Source organism: Sebastes fasciatus, chromosome 5 (genome assembly GCF_043250625.1).
Source record: "Sebastes fasciatus isolate fSebFas1 chromosome 5, fSebFas1.pri, whole genome shotgun sequence".
In the NCBI taxonomy this organism is placed as follows: domain Eukaryota; kingdom Metazoa; phylum Chordata; class Actinopteri; order Perciformes; family Sebastidae; genus Sebastes; species Sebastes fasciatus.
In genome coordinates, this window is record NC_133799.1 from 27,629,795 (window position 1) to 27,648,032 (window position 18,238).

The 18,238-nt window shown below is 41.2% G+C and overlaps 1 protein-coding gene across 2 annotated transcripts in view; it reads left to right on the forward strand.

Moving 5' to 3' along the window:
* The first annotated feature begins 300 nt into the window (after positions 1-300).
* mylk4b (myosin light chain kinase family, member 4b) overlaps positions 301-18,238 on the forward strand; it is a 46,144-nt gene continuing 28,206 nt past the window's right edge. Inside the window, exons 1-2 of one of the 2 annotated variants that reach the window (XM_074636247.1) lie at positions 301-687; positions 8,111-8,363. In XM_074636247.1, the coding sequence (XP_074492348.1) occupies positions 623-687; positions 8,111-8,363 (318 nt within the window). In that variant the 5' untranslated portion in view covers positions 301-622. Of the gene's footprint in view, positions 688-8,110; positions 8,364-12,633; positions 13,017-18,238 lie in introns of those variants that run through there. The other variant, XM_074636248.1, reaches the window with a different exon arrangement.

Genomic DNA, 18,238 nt, shown 5'->3' on the forward strand with positions numbered 1-18,238 from the left:
AGCGTTATTTCGCCTCCTACTCAACAAGCTAGTGTGATATTGTTGGTACCAATGGCTTCCTTAGGTTTTCTAGTTTCATAAGATGATTTAAAACTCAGCTCAAGTACAACAAACAAGGAGAGTATTTTTTTTAAAACCCCTCTCTGTATCTTTCCTTATTTCAGCCCCCCCTAGTCTCCCCCAGGCTGTATCTGTCTCCCACTCCCAGTCTTTCATCCCTCCTCTTGCAGAGACACATGGCACTCTGGCATGCCACTCGTTCCATTATAACAAGCCACATTCCCTGGAACACTTCCTCCGCTCTGTCCCTGCTAGTGGTCCCTGCGTCCCAGAGCAGACCCCCCCCCCCCCACCCTCTCATACACCCTCTCTTCTCCTCACCCGCCCCCTCTGGTGCTTATCCCTCGGCGTCCGTGGCTCCCACTGCAGAGAGCCAGAAGCAGCCAGAGCTTGCCATTGAGCTGTCTCTCCTCATCTGTCTGTCTGTCAGTCACACTGGATCAATTTTCCCGATAGCTGCCTGGTGTGTGTAGGGAGCAAGAGAGCATCTAGCACCTGGACATAAAAACACAAACCGGCAGAGGAAGAGGGGAAACCTGGAGTGACGGACTCCATCACACCCATGAGAGACATGGGAGGAAAGGAGAAGAAGGTTTTGGTGATTGCCAATGTGCCCAACTACCAAGGGTGAGTCTTTTGTTGCAACTCTGGCATATTTTCACTGTCCCTAATTGGAATAGTTAAAGAGACACTTTTGACCTGCCTGCACTGTCTATTCGTGTTATTCCTCAGAAATGCAAAGCAATCTTAAACTTGCATGATGACCATGTTTTGAATTCTATCACCTTCCCTTCCTGTGGTATCAGTTACCGTCACAGTGTAAGGTGCCACTTGTCAAGTTACCCGGCAAACTGATCTATTTAGCACACATGTACTCTGGGCTTGGTCTGAACTAATATTTGACAAAAACAAAACAACCTGACATTTTTGAAGATATTTTTTGGGAGGGAGGCGGGGGTAGATTTTCACATTTATTTAACAGAGGACCGCGTAGAAATGGGAGGGAGAGAGAAGTATAACATGCATCAAAGGTCCCGAGATCTGAATGGAACCCGGGACGTTGCGGTTATGTGGCATGCACTGTTACCACTCGGCTACCAAGGCGCGCCTTGGCATTATCATTTTCAAACTTCTCAAAAAAAGACCTCCTATATCACACTGTCAGGGTTGTGTCATTATGTACATTTATGTGCAGTAGCTCAACAAACTGGGCAAAAACAAGAATCTATTTTTCCCAATAAAAAATAAGCGAGAGAATCATTTAATTTATTTTAGGTTCGATGCCGGTTCATACATCATTTTGTTGCAAAGCAGAATGCAACCCAATCTGCTGTGGACTAAAAAAAGGGCTCTGCTTTGTTCTTGGCGAAATGGAAAAGTACATTGAGTGGAAGTTCTAGTTACACTCTTCTGCCGAGGTTGGCGAGTTGTTGTCAGTGTGACAGATTGGAGGGGCTGTGGGCACCGAATGTGTCTGTTGGGGCACAGATGAGTGCGTATATCTGTGCATACTGTACATTTGTGCACATGTGTGCAAAAGCGGCACATTTGTGTGCATACGGTACAGTGTGTGATGCAGAGTTAGTGCATTTTCTTGGAGTTGCTGTGATCATATATCTGTGTATGTGTTTATTTGTTTATGGGTGAGTGTATTGTATATGGCACTTACAGCAGAATTTCAAGGTCGCCTGGGTTCTTTGGCTTTGGCCCCGTCCGAAGAGAACCTCCTCAGTCCAACTATTTGCATCGGGCTATGGCGGTGATACGTTGATCATGACTTGGCGACAGCCGCGGTGAAAGCTGCAGCGAGCTGGCAGGCTGGAAAGGAGGGAATGTCGAGTTTAGACGGGGAAAAATAATCCCTGTTGACCACTTGATATTATCGTGTCGGCGTCGACACGTTTAATATGATGCCTATTAATTTGAGAAGCGGCTGTGGCCACTTGAGTATCCTCTCTGATGAAGGAGTGCGGGCTGGGAAATATGTGCAGTACTTTGCACAATCCTTTTTTTCTGGTGCACAAGGCTGTAGTTGAAGAGTTCAGCAGAGAGAATTTGGAGATCTAGATCTTGAGGCCCCTTTAGAAGTCTTTTGACTCCATACATTATGTGTTTATTGTATTTTAGCTGAGACCAAAGACAAATCTGGTTGATTGATAATGTTGTGTACTATTCTATTCTCTTCTCTGCACACACACACACGCATACACACACACACACGCACACGCACACACACACACACACACACACACACACACACACACACACACACACACACACACACACACACACATTCAGAGACACCTCCCCCACATTCCTATGGTTTATAGGCTTTGATGGCTGTTTCCATGCGACTGCTAAACCAGGACAGCAGAGGCCCCTGAGAGAGAGATAGCACCCTGGGGTGAAGACTGTCCGTTCGAGGCCGCCCCTCCCACTCAGGCTGTCTGTGACTAGATCCTCTGTCCGGCCTGGTACCTAAAAAAGACCCCTAATCTGTCTTGTTGCTGTTGCTGTACCGTGCTCACATGTAACAAACAAACCCCTGCAGAGTTAGGCCTTGGATTACTTACACACTTTTACATTAGTGTATACATTGATACTGTATACACGTGAACACAACACGAGCAAACACGCATGCAGCAGACTCTGCGTCCCCCCTCGCCACTTAATGTTATCTTAGCTGAGAGCGACTGCAACGTCTGTTTACCTAGCAGCGGATACACACAAAGCAGAAGCTGAGACAATTTCTAGATTCTAATTTCTGAATAAGCTACATGAAATGTTGACATGGGCAGGACTAACTCAGCCTGACTCATTGTGCAATATTCAAGCCTGGCTTGTTATTCTACACCAGGCCTTATCAAGGCTGAGAGGACCGATGGCACAGCAGTGCCAGATAAAAATAAATAATTTATAGCGCATTTCAAATGTGGAGATGACCTGCCACCTCAAAATCTGTGATTATTTCACATTTCATTACATCAACATATTCTAGTCACTAACTCTACTTTGTAAAATTAAACTTTTAGAGTAAAGACACTTAGATATTTTGGGAAATATGCTTGTTTGCCATCATACAAACAGTCACTCACAAATTCCTTTCAGTGTATTTATTGCTCTCTTATTTACGTGTTTTACCTTGTAAGCTATAAAGATAGCTACCAACACAAACAAGGGTCATCTGGGGTTGTTTTTTTAAAGTCTGGAAAGAGTACAAAGAAAACCTCTCACTGTGAACAGCTGTTGACATTAAACTGTATATATAGATGGACAACATGTCTCCACTTCCGCCCACTGTACAAAAGTGAAGCCAAAGCGGTCTTGAGCTGCTGTCTTGAGATTTTGATGCCATTTGGAGCCAGAGTCTGCGCAGCAGTGATGGGGGGGCTGGAGCCAAGGTATTGAGGTCCCGCCCACACACCTGCCCGAGCCAATCACTAGCCGAGCATGGTCGCAGCTCGCTACCGTGAGCCACCTAGCTGCTACATTAGCACTATGGCTAGAAAGACACAACAACTAACCACAATATAACTACATTTATGATCAAATTAACACATGTTCTATTACACAGACTCTTGACAGTTATGGTAAGTTTAAGTTACATCGTACAATTCCTGAGCCTCCGGCTCCGTGACTACTTTACTCAGAGCAGCTGTCAATCACAGCTGTCAATCATGACGTCTCAGCCCCTTTTTATAGCATCAAATAACTAATTAAAACCGAAATTATCAGAAAAATTAACCTGTCCCATCTGCTAACATGGAGGGGGCGGTGTTCATAACCTATAATGCAACCAGCCACCAGGGGGCAACTGAGATGTTTTAGCTTCACTTTTGAGGAGCTGTTTTGTCGTCCATCTTTAAACACAGTCTATGCTGTTGATAATCAATAAATAGCACAATGGCGTAAGCTAACAGCTTGTTAAACCACATCTTCTATTTCTACGTGTTAGATACACAAGATACAATGTGTAAATACGTAAGCATAGGAGTTGTTTTAAGGTAGCTATCATAGTGCAAGGCTAGCCGTTCCCCCCCCCCTGCTTCCAGTCTTTGAGCTAAGCTAGTTTAAAAACAAACTCATCTTCGGTGCACAGAGATGAAACTGTTTTGCGTCTCGTTACTCGAGGAAGTACGGGTATTTCACAAACTTTGACATAGCTAAATAATTTCAATTTAGTTGTTTTCGTCTTACAACTTTAACCTTTTCACAGTGTGTTTTCAGTAAATTAAAGTTAATTGTAACATTTTTAGTCGCCTAAAAATGTCTTATTCAGTGTTCGGCTATACTTAGCTCCACCCTCTTGTGTCACTTCTGGTTGCAAAAAAACAAGATGGCGACAGACAAAATGCCAAACTCAAGGCTTCAAAACGGCAGTCCACAAACCAATGGGTGACGTGAAGATGACTATAGACACTTCTTATACAGTCTATGCTATGTACAGCATTTGGACCCAGTCCTAAACATGTAGAAATGATTTTTAAAAAACATCCTGATGCTGCCCCCTCCAATTAACATTTCTGTCGTGATCAACACTTATCGTGCATATGTTTTATTAATTCCTTTTGACAGCCAGTATAAATAGATTTTGGGATATTTAATTCCCGTGGGCAGGTTTTCACAGTGATATCCCCTCTCATCACTTTGATCTTTTGGCGCATTTGGCATTTGAACGATGCCAACCCCCCCTTCTTTCTTTCTCTGGCTCTTTACTCATCTAAACATACACCCACACAATCCTCGGGGGTCTCCATGATTCATTGCTACTTTAAGAGTTATGAGACACATGCGGGGTCTTCCTATCAGTTACATGGAAGGATTATGATGGAGAAGACAGATAGGAACCCCCCTGCAGTTTTATAGAGGGGGATTACTAAGGGCCGCCAAGCAAAGTAAACATACACAAACTACAGCATTGCTTGGACAGTGACACACTTGCTACTAGAACGCATGCACACATAAAACACAGACACAAACACATGCCATACACAATACCCCTTATGTAAGGGGTGGTTAAAGCGACAACTGCAATGAGTCAGTGACCACAATGGAAAGCAATCTATTCAGCTTTAATTCCTGTCTGCCTGGCAGCAGTGTGACAGCTCCTGCCTCCTAACGGTTTTTCACTGATGGGCGTTTTCCATTTCTGGTGATAGTGTGCCCCTTGACCCTCGCCCTGTACTACAGAGATCCCAAAATAAAGCCCTTTAAAGTGAGTGACCCAGGGTCACCCAGCTGACAAGGAGCATCTCGGCTCCCCAGAGCCAGCCGACACCGTCAAAACAGGCATGAGAGTTCTTGAAAGACCCCAAGAAACCGGCTGGGTGGTGGTCAGGGTGGACAACCAGTCCTTTAGTACGTCAAATATTGACGTAAAATCCATTAATTACAATATAAACCCATCCGCGGCAGCAATAAACGCTCAGAGAAAATGGGCCGGGAGTGTGGACACGTAGTTTCAAGAGTGAAAAGAGACACAGGGTGGGTTGGAAGGGAGGTGGATGGGTCCAACAAACACAAAGCTTTCATCCAGGATACCACTGTTTGTGTCCGGTGTGTTTTTCACTTTACAATCAGATGTTTGTTCGTGTCCCGTGTTCACAACGTTCGGTTTCATTTTCACTTCACAAACATAGTAGTTTTAAACCCAACCAGGAATTTTTTTTCCTGAACCTAACTAATTGGTTTTGTTGCCTAATCCTAAAGTGACGCCAAGGGTAACTATAGTGGTTTTGATGCCAAAAATAAAGTGACGCCAAGGGGAGTGACGAAGCGGCAGTTTGTGACGAGATTTGAGAACGCGTTGAGACAACTGTTGTCTCTCACAGTGAGTGGTGGAGGAAGTACTCAGCTCCTTTACTAAGTAAAAGCAGTAATACATGTAAAAATACTACAAATAAAACGTCTACATTCAAATGTATTATTAGAAAACAAAAAATATACTATAAAGTATAAAAATATACTTAAATATCATAGTCATTGTGAACATGTGCCTGGAACATTTGGGGGTTTCTGTGCAGTCAGATTAGCTGGTAAGATTACATGCTACACAGCAGGTTGAGAAAATTCATTTTGGATACATTCGCATCATGCTACAGCAAGGATGTATTTTTCATAGTCTCTGAGAAATTAACATTTTAGAAAAATACAGTTCACATTTTACTGAACAACAGCATTTTGTGGGCTCACTGTATCTTCTGTTCAGTGGAAAATCTTAATCTGTAAAATTAGCCTACTTCAGTCCTCACATGCATGTAGTGAAGTAGAAAAGTAGAGTAATTCACTTTATAATGTAGTGAAGTCTGGTCACTTACTTTATAAATATCAGCAACACATGTCAAATGAAGAATGTGATTATTGAGAGAGCTTTGTTATGATGTGTAATGTGGTCTGCAGGGTACATTTATTGTGTGATAATGAGTTTGCACAAATATTCATGTTGAACGTTCTGCAAAAACAATCGCCTAAAAAGCTACCATCTGCCCTGTGAGTAATTTTTTTTGACCCACAACTTTATACTACATTTTCAGACTTTATCCAGACATTTTTCAATGTTTTTACTTTAATGCTAGAATTCTATTATTATAAATATCTTGTCATGAATGCAATAATTCAAATAATCATCTACCTTGTGCCATGCACCATTTAATTAACAACATGTATCTGCACATTTGGTGCATCTGCAACAACTAACACATTCCTTCCTATCCATAGAATAATAAATAAACAGTAAAGAACAATTATAGAATGTGTAAATAAAAAGGCCAACATAAATAACAGTGACAGGTGCATCCTTGGCCACTCTCTTGGTTTTAGCACTGGAGTTGAAATCCTACCCTGAGATGCTGAAGAACAGCCCTGGCTGCTACATACAGTCTGACTCATGCGCTGTGCTCAAACTACAGCCCTTCTGCTCTGACCTTTGTAATTGTCAAGCAAAGGCAGGATATTTTCACTCTGGAGGTATAAATATCTCCAGTGATCTTCCATGACTCCCCCAGAGGCTCAACAGGTAGAGCGCAGCAGAAAGCCAGCTGTCGGCATCAGGCGTCAGAGTGGTTATTTCCACCACATCATCAGTCATCCCACTTGGATCAGAAACACTGCTGTCCACAGGAGGGCTGCATCAAAGCATATGGCGCGCACTGCTGTTTCAACAGTTCAGATTAGAGTTGGGCAATTAGATTAGGCATGAGATTTTGTTATAGTGTTTATACCAAAGCAGGGATCTCTTTAATTTCACTGTTTGCATTAGGTAGGACTGATTTATGGCAGTGTTGGAGTTAAAGGATTTTTGCATCAATGTGATGCAATTCATTGATTTGTTTAGGTATTTGATTCACTGTGAGCTAAAAACAGACATTCCCTTCTGGTTTGTTTATCTATAGATTATTTCTTAATTGAACAAGGTTGTAACTAAAGATTACTTTTATTATCAACGTTTTTAAATTATCGATTATTCTGCACATTATTTTCTCTATTAAGTTGTTTGGTCTACAACATGAGAGAAAATAGTGACAAATGCCCATCTCAGTTTCCTAAAGTTTAAAGTCTTTAAATTGCTTTGTTTTGTCCAATCAACAGTCCAAAACACAAAGATATTAAGTTCACTTTCACATAAGACAAAGAAAATCAAAAGGGGCTAGAAACTGGTAATGTTTAGCACTTTTACTAGAACGAGTGCCGACTCAATTTCAGTTCTAATTGTGATAAAAGACTTCACAGACCCAAATACAATTTTTTAGTCGTAGCCCATCACAATTTTCCAGAAGCCCAATGTTAAATTTACAAAGATTTAAACCAGAAAAAGCATCAAATTCTCACATTTCAGAAGCTGGAACCAACTTTTTTTGGACGTTTTGTGTCATAGAAGATGTAAAAGAATCATCGTCAAAATTAATTTTCTTGATTAGCTAACTGCTTTGACTAATTATTTCAGCTGTGATTTTGATCCATAATGCACAGCTGTTGTGTTGAATGATTCATTGTAAATGTAATGATATATTTTGAATGATTGAAGTTAATAAACCGCATGTTGTAATTCCAGGTCAGACAAGAAGACTCAGTGCAATGAGACTGTTTCTGGCAAGAACAATGGCAAACTCCCATCATCTGCCGTACCGCCGCCGATCCCCATGTCCCCCATCGTTGAAAAGATGGAGGGGCTGAAGACCATCCGCAACCGCAGCAACAGCCTTCGTCTGGGCCGACTGGCCTTCTACCGGCACCTGGAGAAGGTGGAGACCATGCGCTGCTTCTGGGAGCTCAAACACGTGGAGCTGGAGGGAGGGAGCCAGCAGGTAATATACGCTGCCTCTATTCTCCTCACTCTTATCATCCACATAGAACTAACGCACTCCAGCACTGGGGTTGATCAGATAAATCTGTGATTCCTGGAAACAGAAGCCTTTCCTGTGACTCCCCAGTACTTCCTTTTAACCTTCCTCCTTTAGTTTTTTGCTCAAGGACACTTAGTAGAATACATTCTTACAAAGTGATACACTTAACTCAGGTATTTTGGGTTACACAGTTGAACTCTGCCACCCTGCTGGCATATTTAAATTGGACCTACTTGATTAAATGTTGACATGGTCATTTGTCAAAAAAAACATACCACACTTTTTGCATGTTTAGGCAATTTCATAAAACTTTAGCATACATTACTGCTTTCCAAAGCATGCAATGAAAAACATTCAACAGTACTAAAAAGTATGAGATTTGTAAAAAGAAATAGGCTCAAACAAAAAACACCAATATGGTTCTCTAAATCTTTTGTTAATCCCTCTTTATATTGCAAACTAAAAATCAATTAATGAGCAACTGAGTTAACCACTGGCTAGACTTTGTTGGTCCATCACACAGCTGGCATTTATGGGAGTGAGATAACATGAGGATGACTGTCTCTCTAACAATGTTGTGCCCCTTGATGGCAATACTGCAATGTGTTGAACCTGAGCCACAATCAGCAGGCTGTGCAGAGAGGGGGAAGAAGGGAACTGAAATAAACCGCTCGTAAAACACTATTCCGGTTGTCGGCACCTGTTGGCAAGCACAACATGCCCTGACAGGTGGAATACAGCAAGCTCGCTAGAGGGAGCTGTAGATCTTTTAATGTTTTTTATTGTCTGTTTGAACCTCCTCAACTCACAGCCTGTCACACACACACACACACACACACACACACACACATACACACACACACACACGCACACACACACACACACACACACACACACACACACACACACACACACACACACACACACACACACGCACGCACACACTCACACATACACACAGTAAACCACAGACTGACATGAATGGTCAATGCACACAGATCTAGATGCCACTAGATGGCGGCCCTGGGCCAGTTTGCTTTGTTCATTTGAAAAAAATGAATACAGAGGACTTGCACTCTCATATGAGAATTGAGAACAACTATGTGGCCAGCGAGGTCTGCTCAAATGATCTATATGAAGGTAATCTTAAATTGTTAAGAATATTAATAATAATATTATTAATATATACTATTTAATTGTTATGAATATAAATAAATGTTGAAGTTGAGGAAAGTCTATATTCAAACACCTTAGTGTGATTGACATTAAGAAAGACATAAATCTGGACATGTCCATCTGTAAATGAAAAAATATATATATTTGTGTTAAATATACAGTACACAGTTATTTAATATACAGTATGGAGTTAAATGTGTTTTTTTCTAAAACGCAAAGTAAACTGAGTGTACAAGGTGGTACGTTTTGTTGTACTCATTGTTGGAAACCAGCTTTTTGTACAAGTCTTATTATAATTTCAACTTTTTGTGTCCAGTTCAGAAAAGTATTAAAAATAACCTGAAGCAGCATGAGAGCCTGTACACTACTGTAGCCTTTATGAATGGTCTCTAGAAAGTCCAGCAGCTGGTTGATCTCAGTGTAGCTACTGTAAGCCTTGACTGTAAGTGGAGAAAAGTGTTTGCATTGTCAGCATTTTTACATAATGTTGGAGATTTGGTTTATTTATTTTTTGTCTTGTCCAACTATAAATCAGTGGTGCTTTCGAAGTGACCACCAGGGAGCGCTGAGGGAAATGTTCCAATAACGTGGGAGGCACCAAATGTAATTTAAGATCATACAGTAGTGCCCAGCGAATAACTCTCACCTTCCTCTCTGAACTCTGACCTCAGTTGCACCTTTGTCCCACCACCTGTCCTTCTATTCCCTCCCCGCCTTTCTGTTCTCCATCCTCCTTCTTAGTTTAACTACTACAAACTGTTCCACACTTTACAAACCTGCAGGTCAGCCACCAGATCCACCAGCTTCATTAAAGGGCGGGTCCATCTGCATTCTTTTCTGTTTTTTTCAAATACCCCCCCCCCCCCCCCCCCACTAAAATAGAAACGCCCATTAGCGAAAAGCAGTGACGTAGGTTACCAAAGAAAGCTAATCAGTAAGGTTAGGAATAATGTGAATGCTAACACTAGCTGAGTCAAATAACTGAGAGGGTTAGTTCAGATTTTTTTAATTGGGGTTGTATGTATACTCCCGCGTTCTGAGGTAAAATTACTGCTTTTGTGAATGTAGTACGGTGGCTTTGTAGAGAGCGATATAACGACTTCAGTTCCCCGTCAGAAAGGGCTGTCTGATGACGAGGTAAAGCGGCTGTGGACGGGAGAAGCAGAAAAACGTATTTTAGACACTTAAAAAATCATTATCATTTAGAATATTTTCACCGCTTTACCTTGCCATAGAACAGCCCTTTCCGACGGGGAACTAAAGTCGTTATATGGCTGTCTTCAAAGCCACCAGACTCCATTCACAAAAACAGTAATTTTACCTAACAGAACACGGGAGTTGCTGGTTTACCGCTGCATCGATCAGTTAGTTTGTTTGTGTTATTGTGTGACTTTCAGATCCGAACTAACGTGGCGTCCACAGCAGTATATCGCTTAGCTACGGAAGCCAGTACTCCTGTCTGCTTCTCCAGACTGGGAGCATGCCAACCACCACCTAAGTTACTGTATGTGATGTTAATACACTGACTATATGTATATATACTGTATATGTAGTAGTGTCATCATGTAGAAAACCAAAATCAGGTCACGTGGGAAGAAGTTTTTAGAAGGGCTTGGGTAAATAGCATTTTGACACTAAAACATACATACTTTGACCAAAAATGTAGTGTTTGAATACATAAGAAACACCACTGGGAAGCTACAGAATGCTATAAAAACCTAAAAAACATAAATAAATAATGGACGCGCCCTTTAATAAACTCCAGCCCTGCTCTTTGCAGAGGTTCTCCTCAGATTCCCACTGGGAAATATTTCCCTCCCAGGGGTCATGCTCTGTAACCCGCCCTACACCTGTTGCTGCTTGTTACAGTAAATCAAGCTTACTTTGGATTGTTGCACAATCTTGAAAATCTTAAAACTAAAGCAAATTTTCTGACAACCTGCTAAAAATGTCTGCCTGAAAAAACCTTTGTCGTTTTCATAGAATGATGCTGTTTTCTAGATCAAAATGCCAATGACCAATAGACATTGAATCAAAGATTTTTTTGGGTGAAATTTTTTTTTATATCCTTAAAGGTAAGCAAAATGAGGAGTGCACATATTTCTATATGATTTCCTGAGGTTATTAATCAACATAAATCATTTCAAAGGACACATAAAATATTTCATCTTCTCTTAAAGAAATTTGTAAAGGCATGAAGGTTAAAAGTCCTTCATACTGTTAACCGACAAGTCGAGCAGGGCATGGGGAGGGATCTGATCTGCTTGACTCCTTGACTGGTCTCATTCCACTACCCAGTATAAATCATCAGCCACCATCCAGACAGATAGCTGTCGCACACACAGAGGCACTTAAAGTCCAAAAAAGAAACTCTGCAGTTCTCTGCTGACAGCACAAATGGAGTGGATCTGTACATCTCTGTCTAGGGTTTACTGAATATACATAAGAGGAACAGGAGTGTTTTTGTGTTTATTTTTTCATTTTTAATATCAGAATTTTGCTATTTATTTGTATCTCCCTCTCTATCTTCGCAAGAGTGTCAATAATTGTTTTACGCACCCAAACATTTAGCTGTATACTGAATACAATTAATGGACAATAACATTTAGAAGTCGTCCTTTCTCTCACACAGTGTGGACATGGCAAAAGTCAACTACTTCACTTCTTGTTTTACCCTGCGCCACATGTGGCCACAGAAAGGTTACATTTAGCACCACACAGATGCAGGTGTTTGTTATTTGCACATTTGCCATTGTATGCATCTGCAATGATGCATGTACACGACACAATTGTGTCCATTTGTGAACAGGCAAAGCGACTGCCTGACTGATATACTTAGAGGAGTATGCATGCATGCGTGAAGTGCTGTGTCTGAAGTTAAAGGATACCGCAGGGGTCTCACTAACATACCAACATGTGATTCTGCGTACAGCAACGACACCCTGAACCCAACACCAGCTGTCCCGCTCTCGTCTCAGAGACAGCATGTTCTCTCCTTTTAGGTCCCGGGGCGGGAGGCAGGGAGGAAGCCGTGTGACGGGTGAATGGCTGGCTTGGTGGGCAGGCGGCTTGACAGCACAGACTCCCTGTTCTCTTCCGAGTCTCTAGTGAGCAAGAGACTGTATTCAATGCAGAGCCACAGGAGCCCGACTATTTCATAATCAACGCCCGCTGTCTCGCCCCATGTCAACAACTTGTTGCACGCCACCTGAAAGTCCTTCGCCACAGGCGGCAGAGAGGAGATAAGACAGACTGCCTGTGCAGGCCGACAGCAGGGACAGGAAGAGGAAGATTTCTATCATGGAGAAATTCCTAAGGGATAAAGATATTTGGATATTAGGGAGTGTGTGTCTGGTGGCCACCTTCCTGTGGGGACGGCTGTGGAAATTATTCTCCGTCAAGAAGAGGGGAAGGACCACACCATCTGCAGACATACAGGTAACACAGCGAGAGAGGGTCTGTGCACCTGAGCTACATATGAACAGGTGAATTTGATGCCAGAAGTTCATTCAATCTGAATGAATAGCACAATGGAGAAATCAACAAATCTTTGTTTATTGTACTCAGCTGTCATGTTGGGGATTAAGGCTGAGCCCGATAAACTGCAGGCCTGCATGAACCGGAAATGAAGTAATGGATGTTCTCACATTATCACCCGCACTAATGCTGCTTTAATGGCCAAAGTTGTGCCAACTAGACAGCTTCTTTTCGTCTCGTCACTTTGACAGATTTGACGAAAGTTGTTTGTTGCATTTGAAGTTGTGTTTTCCGGTTTTGTTCGTCTGTTAGATAGCAAAACCTGTTAACAGATTACAATGTAGTTTGGCAGAAAGTTAGGCCATAGAACAAGGAACGAGTGACTAGGTTTTCAGCCCATTCGCCCGAAAAGGCGTATGAATGACATGGTAACGCGCAAGGCATTTAGCGTGTAATTAGAATGCTTTTCTTGCTATTGAAAAAAAAGCAAGAAAGACTGACTATGGCAGGTGGGAGTGGAGGTGGATGGGTCCAAAAAACACAGGACTTCTAACCAGGAGACCAGTGTTTTGATTTGTAAGCTACGTTAGTGATGTTTGTCACGTGTTTTTTAGTGATGTCTAGTAGTTGACCTGTTTTCCGTACTAATGTTACATTGTTTCCATACGTATTTTACTTAGTTTACATACTTATTCTAAGGCCAACCATGACGTTTTTCCTAAACCTAACTAAGTGGCTTTGTTGCCTGAACCTAGCTGCGGACGTTACCTCGTTAGTTTGATTGTATGGCGTACAAATGACATGCGGAAAGCCTAAAATGCGTCCTTGTGACACGCGAACTGTCCTTGCTAATGTCAATGTAATGTCATGCTATTTACACGCCTTCCGATGAGATCAGTTGAGGTTTTGGTCTGGATCCAAATTTAACGGAGTTCTTAACATTACAACTAGGGGCATTTTTTTTGCACATTTTCACTATTTTTTCATGAAATACTGCACTTATTTGAATAGAAAATCTGGTGTCTGTGTACCACGACGTGCATTTAGATGCAGATCTAAATCATGAGCACCCTGGACACAAATGTATCAACAGGTTCTTGTCAGCTCAGACTGTCAATTTTTTTCTCTGCAAAGACGGTTCTTGTGGAGTTTAAATAAGATAAAGGGCGGAATTAAAAACATTTCTATTACAGTGATAATAAATTAACAGATTTAAAGGATTGGAAGCATTGGAAGATATATGCGCTATCTGACTACTTTATAAATCATAATACAGCAAAAATATATTTTTTTTGCTGCACTTAGACCTCCATACTTCATAGCAAAGCTCTGGCTAGTGGAACAGATTACGTGTGGGTGGCTCGATTATCATATCTTTGACTTTGGAAAGAAGACCCTGGAATATCTGAGCTCAGCGATGCCGGCTTTATCTGTGGGTGGCCTAGTTTCTGCTTTCACTCCGAGAAGAGGAGTTGTGTTTCTGGTGATGTGAACATATTTCAGAACTGATCTTCCCCTGTAGAGCATTACTGACCAATCCGGTCTGTGTGTACGGACTACAGCTGTTTTCCAGGAATTTACTGTATACTGGCACTAAAACTAATCACCTGAGGTATCTCTGGCATCTGTATCGTGTTTGCTGTTATGTTGAACTGCTGACGTGAACTGAACACGTTGCTTTGACAAAACAATGCAACAACAATAGTTTTTGGCAGGTGACGCATCCATCTGTAGCCAGTGTGTGAGCACGGGACAGTCAGTGGAAAACACAACGTCACCTTACATGCGTCACACACTTGTTGTCACCAGCAGTGACATCTCAATTCTGTCCAATAGCACTTAACTGCTCCACCACTCCATCCAGACAAGCCTGTGCCCTCTAGGCTACACATACCGTGTTCAGTAATAACCAGTTTATTATGTCAACATAATTTAGCAGGAGGCAGATGTAATTGACTCCTCATAAAGCGTGAGAGCTGCGATGCTTTGAGCAGTTAAAGCCTGTCAGTGTCAGCTCAATATTTTTATTAGTCTCATTCTTCTTGTCTCCGCTGACAGTGGGCTTATTACCGCTAGATTTATAACTCTATTCATCATTTCTACTACCCTGGACAGTTTAGTCCAAATGTGTCAACATGTTGAGATGTCATAGTGGTTTTAATGTGAATAAAATGGTCATAAATAATAGATCAGACGGATCTGAGGGGATTCAAAGTCAAGTTTTTGAAGAAACCTGGGTGTAGAACAGATTAATCCCGTTTAAGTGAGATCTGTCCAAGGTGCTGAAACAACCCTGTTCCTCAGCTGATTGTTAATTAACGTTCCTTACCTGAAACTCGATTTCTATAGCCAGGTTTAATTTACTAACCTGAACACACGCGGGAGCATCTTCAGTTGAACTGGGAGGATTTTCTTCTTCAACTCCAGGTTTACACACAAAAAGCCAGCCTGCAGCATACTGCGAAAAACAAAGTGACAGTGTCCGTAAAATGTTAACCAGGCAGAAAAGCTCACGTTTCTGTGAATCTTTGTGGGCTCATAAGATTGACATCAGACTGAGCTCCTCTTTATATGCTCTATTGTCTGTATTCATGCAACAGAGACGATTTGACCAATTTACATTTTATTTTTGCACACAATACAGTCTCTGTATTTGTAGTTTTGTGTCACTTGTGTCAAAAGTTATGTGGATAATTGATGTGATAAATGTTTTGTCTTAAAACGTATAACTTTATCATCAAAATGAAGAAAAGAAGATCAATTTTATGCACGTCTTACACCAGGAACATACAGCACACAAACAAATGGTTTTATGTGAGGCTTATACAGAGTAAATTGTAGCTTGTGTTAATGTGCGTGAGCATGACTAATGTGACAAGGGCTTCTCCTATTCCAGATTCTCACACTTACATAGCTCGGACCAAATTAGCACACAAACAAATAGAGGAGGGAGGGAGGAACAGAGACAGGGATAGTTTCATGTGATGGATTAAAACATTTAAAAGGACAAAGAAGGTCATTTAATAGTGAATGTGTGTATTTGTCTTATCTTTGATCTTACAATTGACAGAAACATCACATTTTAAAAATACAGTAGCTCGAGGCTTTCATTTGGTGTAGGACATTAAGTAAGGAAGAACTATCACAATTTCCAGTTTTTTATTAAAACAGAAAGACTGGAATTTCCTGTTTACTTTTATTATACTCAGGACTAACTCACATTCTGGTTAATGTAAATATTTGAACATTTATTTAGCCACTACCTACTGGTGAATGATGAAATTACCACTTTAGATGTCCTGAACTAAGACTTAAGTATTAAAAAAAAACACAACATAAACACTAATACATTCTCACTCTACTGGCATGAATTGTCAAATTATTCTATGGTAGAATTTGATCCAAATTGGGGGAGAAAAGCCTTTACTTTAAAGTCAGGGCTTTAAAATGTTGATGAGAATGTTAATGGACACATCTTACTCCGGAGTATAGGACAGTTTTCCTATAGATTACAGCATTTCTGCTTCAAAAACATGTTCTGTATTATGACTAGGACTGTCTATTGGCAAGAATCGAGCAATAAAATAAGAATCATGGTACGGGGGTTACGATTCAATATATTGTGATACTGTAAGCAAGGTGATATTTTGCAATTTTTTAAATCTAATTTTAGGATTCTGCTATGAATCTTTGCATGTAGACTATTAATTAAAAATGTTATAGTGTTTTTGAGAATCGATACAGTATCGCACAACAAAATATCGTAATACTCAAGTGTATCGATATTTTCCTACACCCCTAACTGTATATTACATTGATCAGTTACACACAAAGACTATCTGTACATTGTGTGAATTGAAGAAAAAGGGGTCTGCAATGAGTTTTTTTTTTTAATAAGTTGAATTAGAACCTACATTTTATTTAGACTTCTAATCCTCGGCTCCCCTGACTCCATGTTTCTTCCTCTGTGTCGCTCTGGTATGAGGACTCCGGGGGAATGTGCTGTTTTCGCCTGGACTCCTCTGGCCTCTCGGCTGGTGTCCACTTTCAGCCGTTTGCATAACTCATTACAGTGCTGATACATAGTGATGGGGCCTAATACACACACAAACAAAAACACACACACACACTCAGTACACACAAGTGTAAGTGCTTGCTGGCCTTTACCATGTCTTACTTTCTGAGGTGAGCTGTCAAGTTCATCAAGTGAAATTATTTGTGCTCGAGGTTAGGACTGCTCTAAACTGTCTCCAAGGTTCTTCCCTCAATCCAAAGACTTGTCAGCAGCACACTGACGGGTAGAAACAAACACACACAGTTTGAACTATTAGGTTAAATTTAAAGGACCAGTGTGATCTATTGGCAGAAATGGAATATAATATTAATAAGTATGTTTTCTTTGGTGTATAATCGCCTGATAATGGGCTGACCAGAATGCTTCAAAGTTTCAACCGTTGCCATGGTAATCGACCTCCAAATCAGTATTCAAATGTTTCCTTTTTTGTTTTTTATATACAAGTATGTAATAATAATGTATAAATCCCCAAATAGCCCATGAAATAAGCAATAATCCCACAAAATTATTCATTATTCATATTAAACATCACTTATTAGTTGGATATCGCTGTTTGTTATGTGTGAAGGTGCGCGTGTGTACAGTAGTGCCACAGTCCCAAAGCTTCGAATAGCTTCGAATATTTATCACCAAAGCTTCGAAGCCCAAAAAATGGTATTTGGGATAGCCTCGCCTGATAATAAGAATTGTTGTGTTTCCGTTACCTTAGAATGAGCTGTTTATATCTACATAGGGAGCGGGTCCTCTCCGTGGAGTTCGCCATGTTGCACCGCCATGTTTCAACAGTAGTCCAGAACGGACAAACAAACTCTGTTAACTTTTCCTGCTTGGGCCAGAGTCGATAACGTCTCTTGCTTTACCACTCATTTCCCACATACACACCCACTCTACACACAGGCTCTGCTCCAAATGGCCCCAGAGAGGGCCATTCACGATTTGTCGTTGGCCACCGTGGATCTCCAACAGGCTTGGCACACGGGGAGAGGCTTCAGTTAGTTGCAATCACCTCACTTCACCGCTAGAAACCGCCAGATCCTAGACACTGGACCCAATGCTTTTGAGTTGGAGTATTTCCCCAATGTTGAAAATGTGAATTTGCGTTCTATGT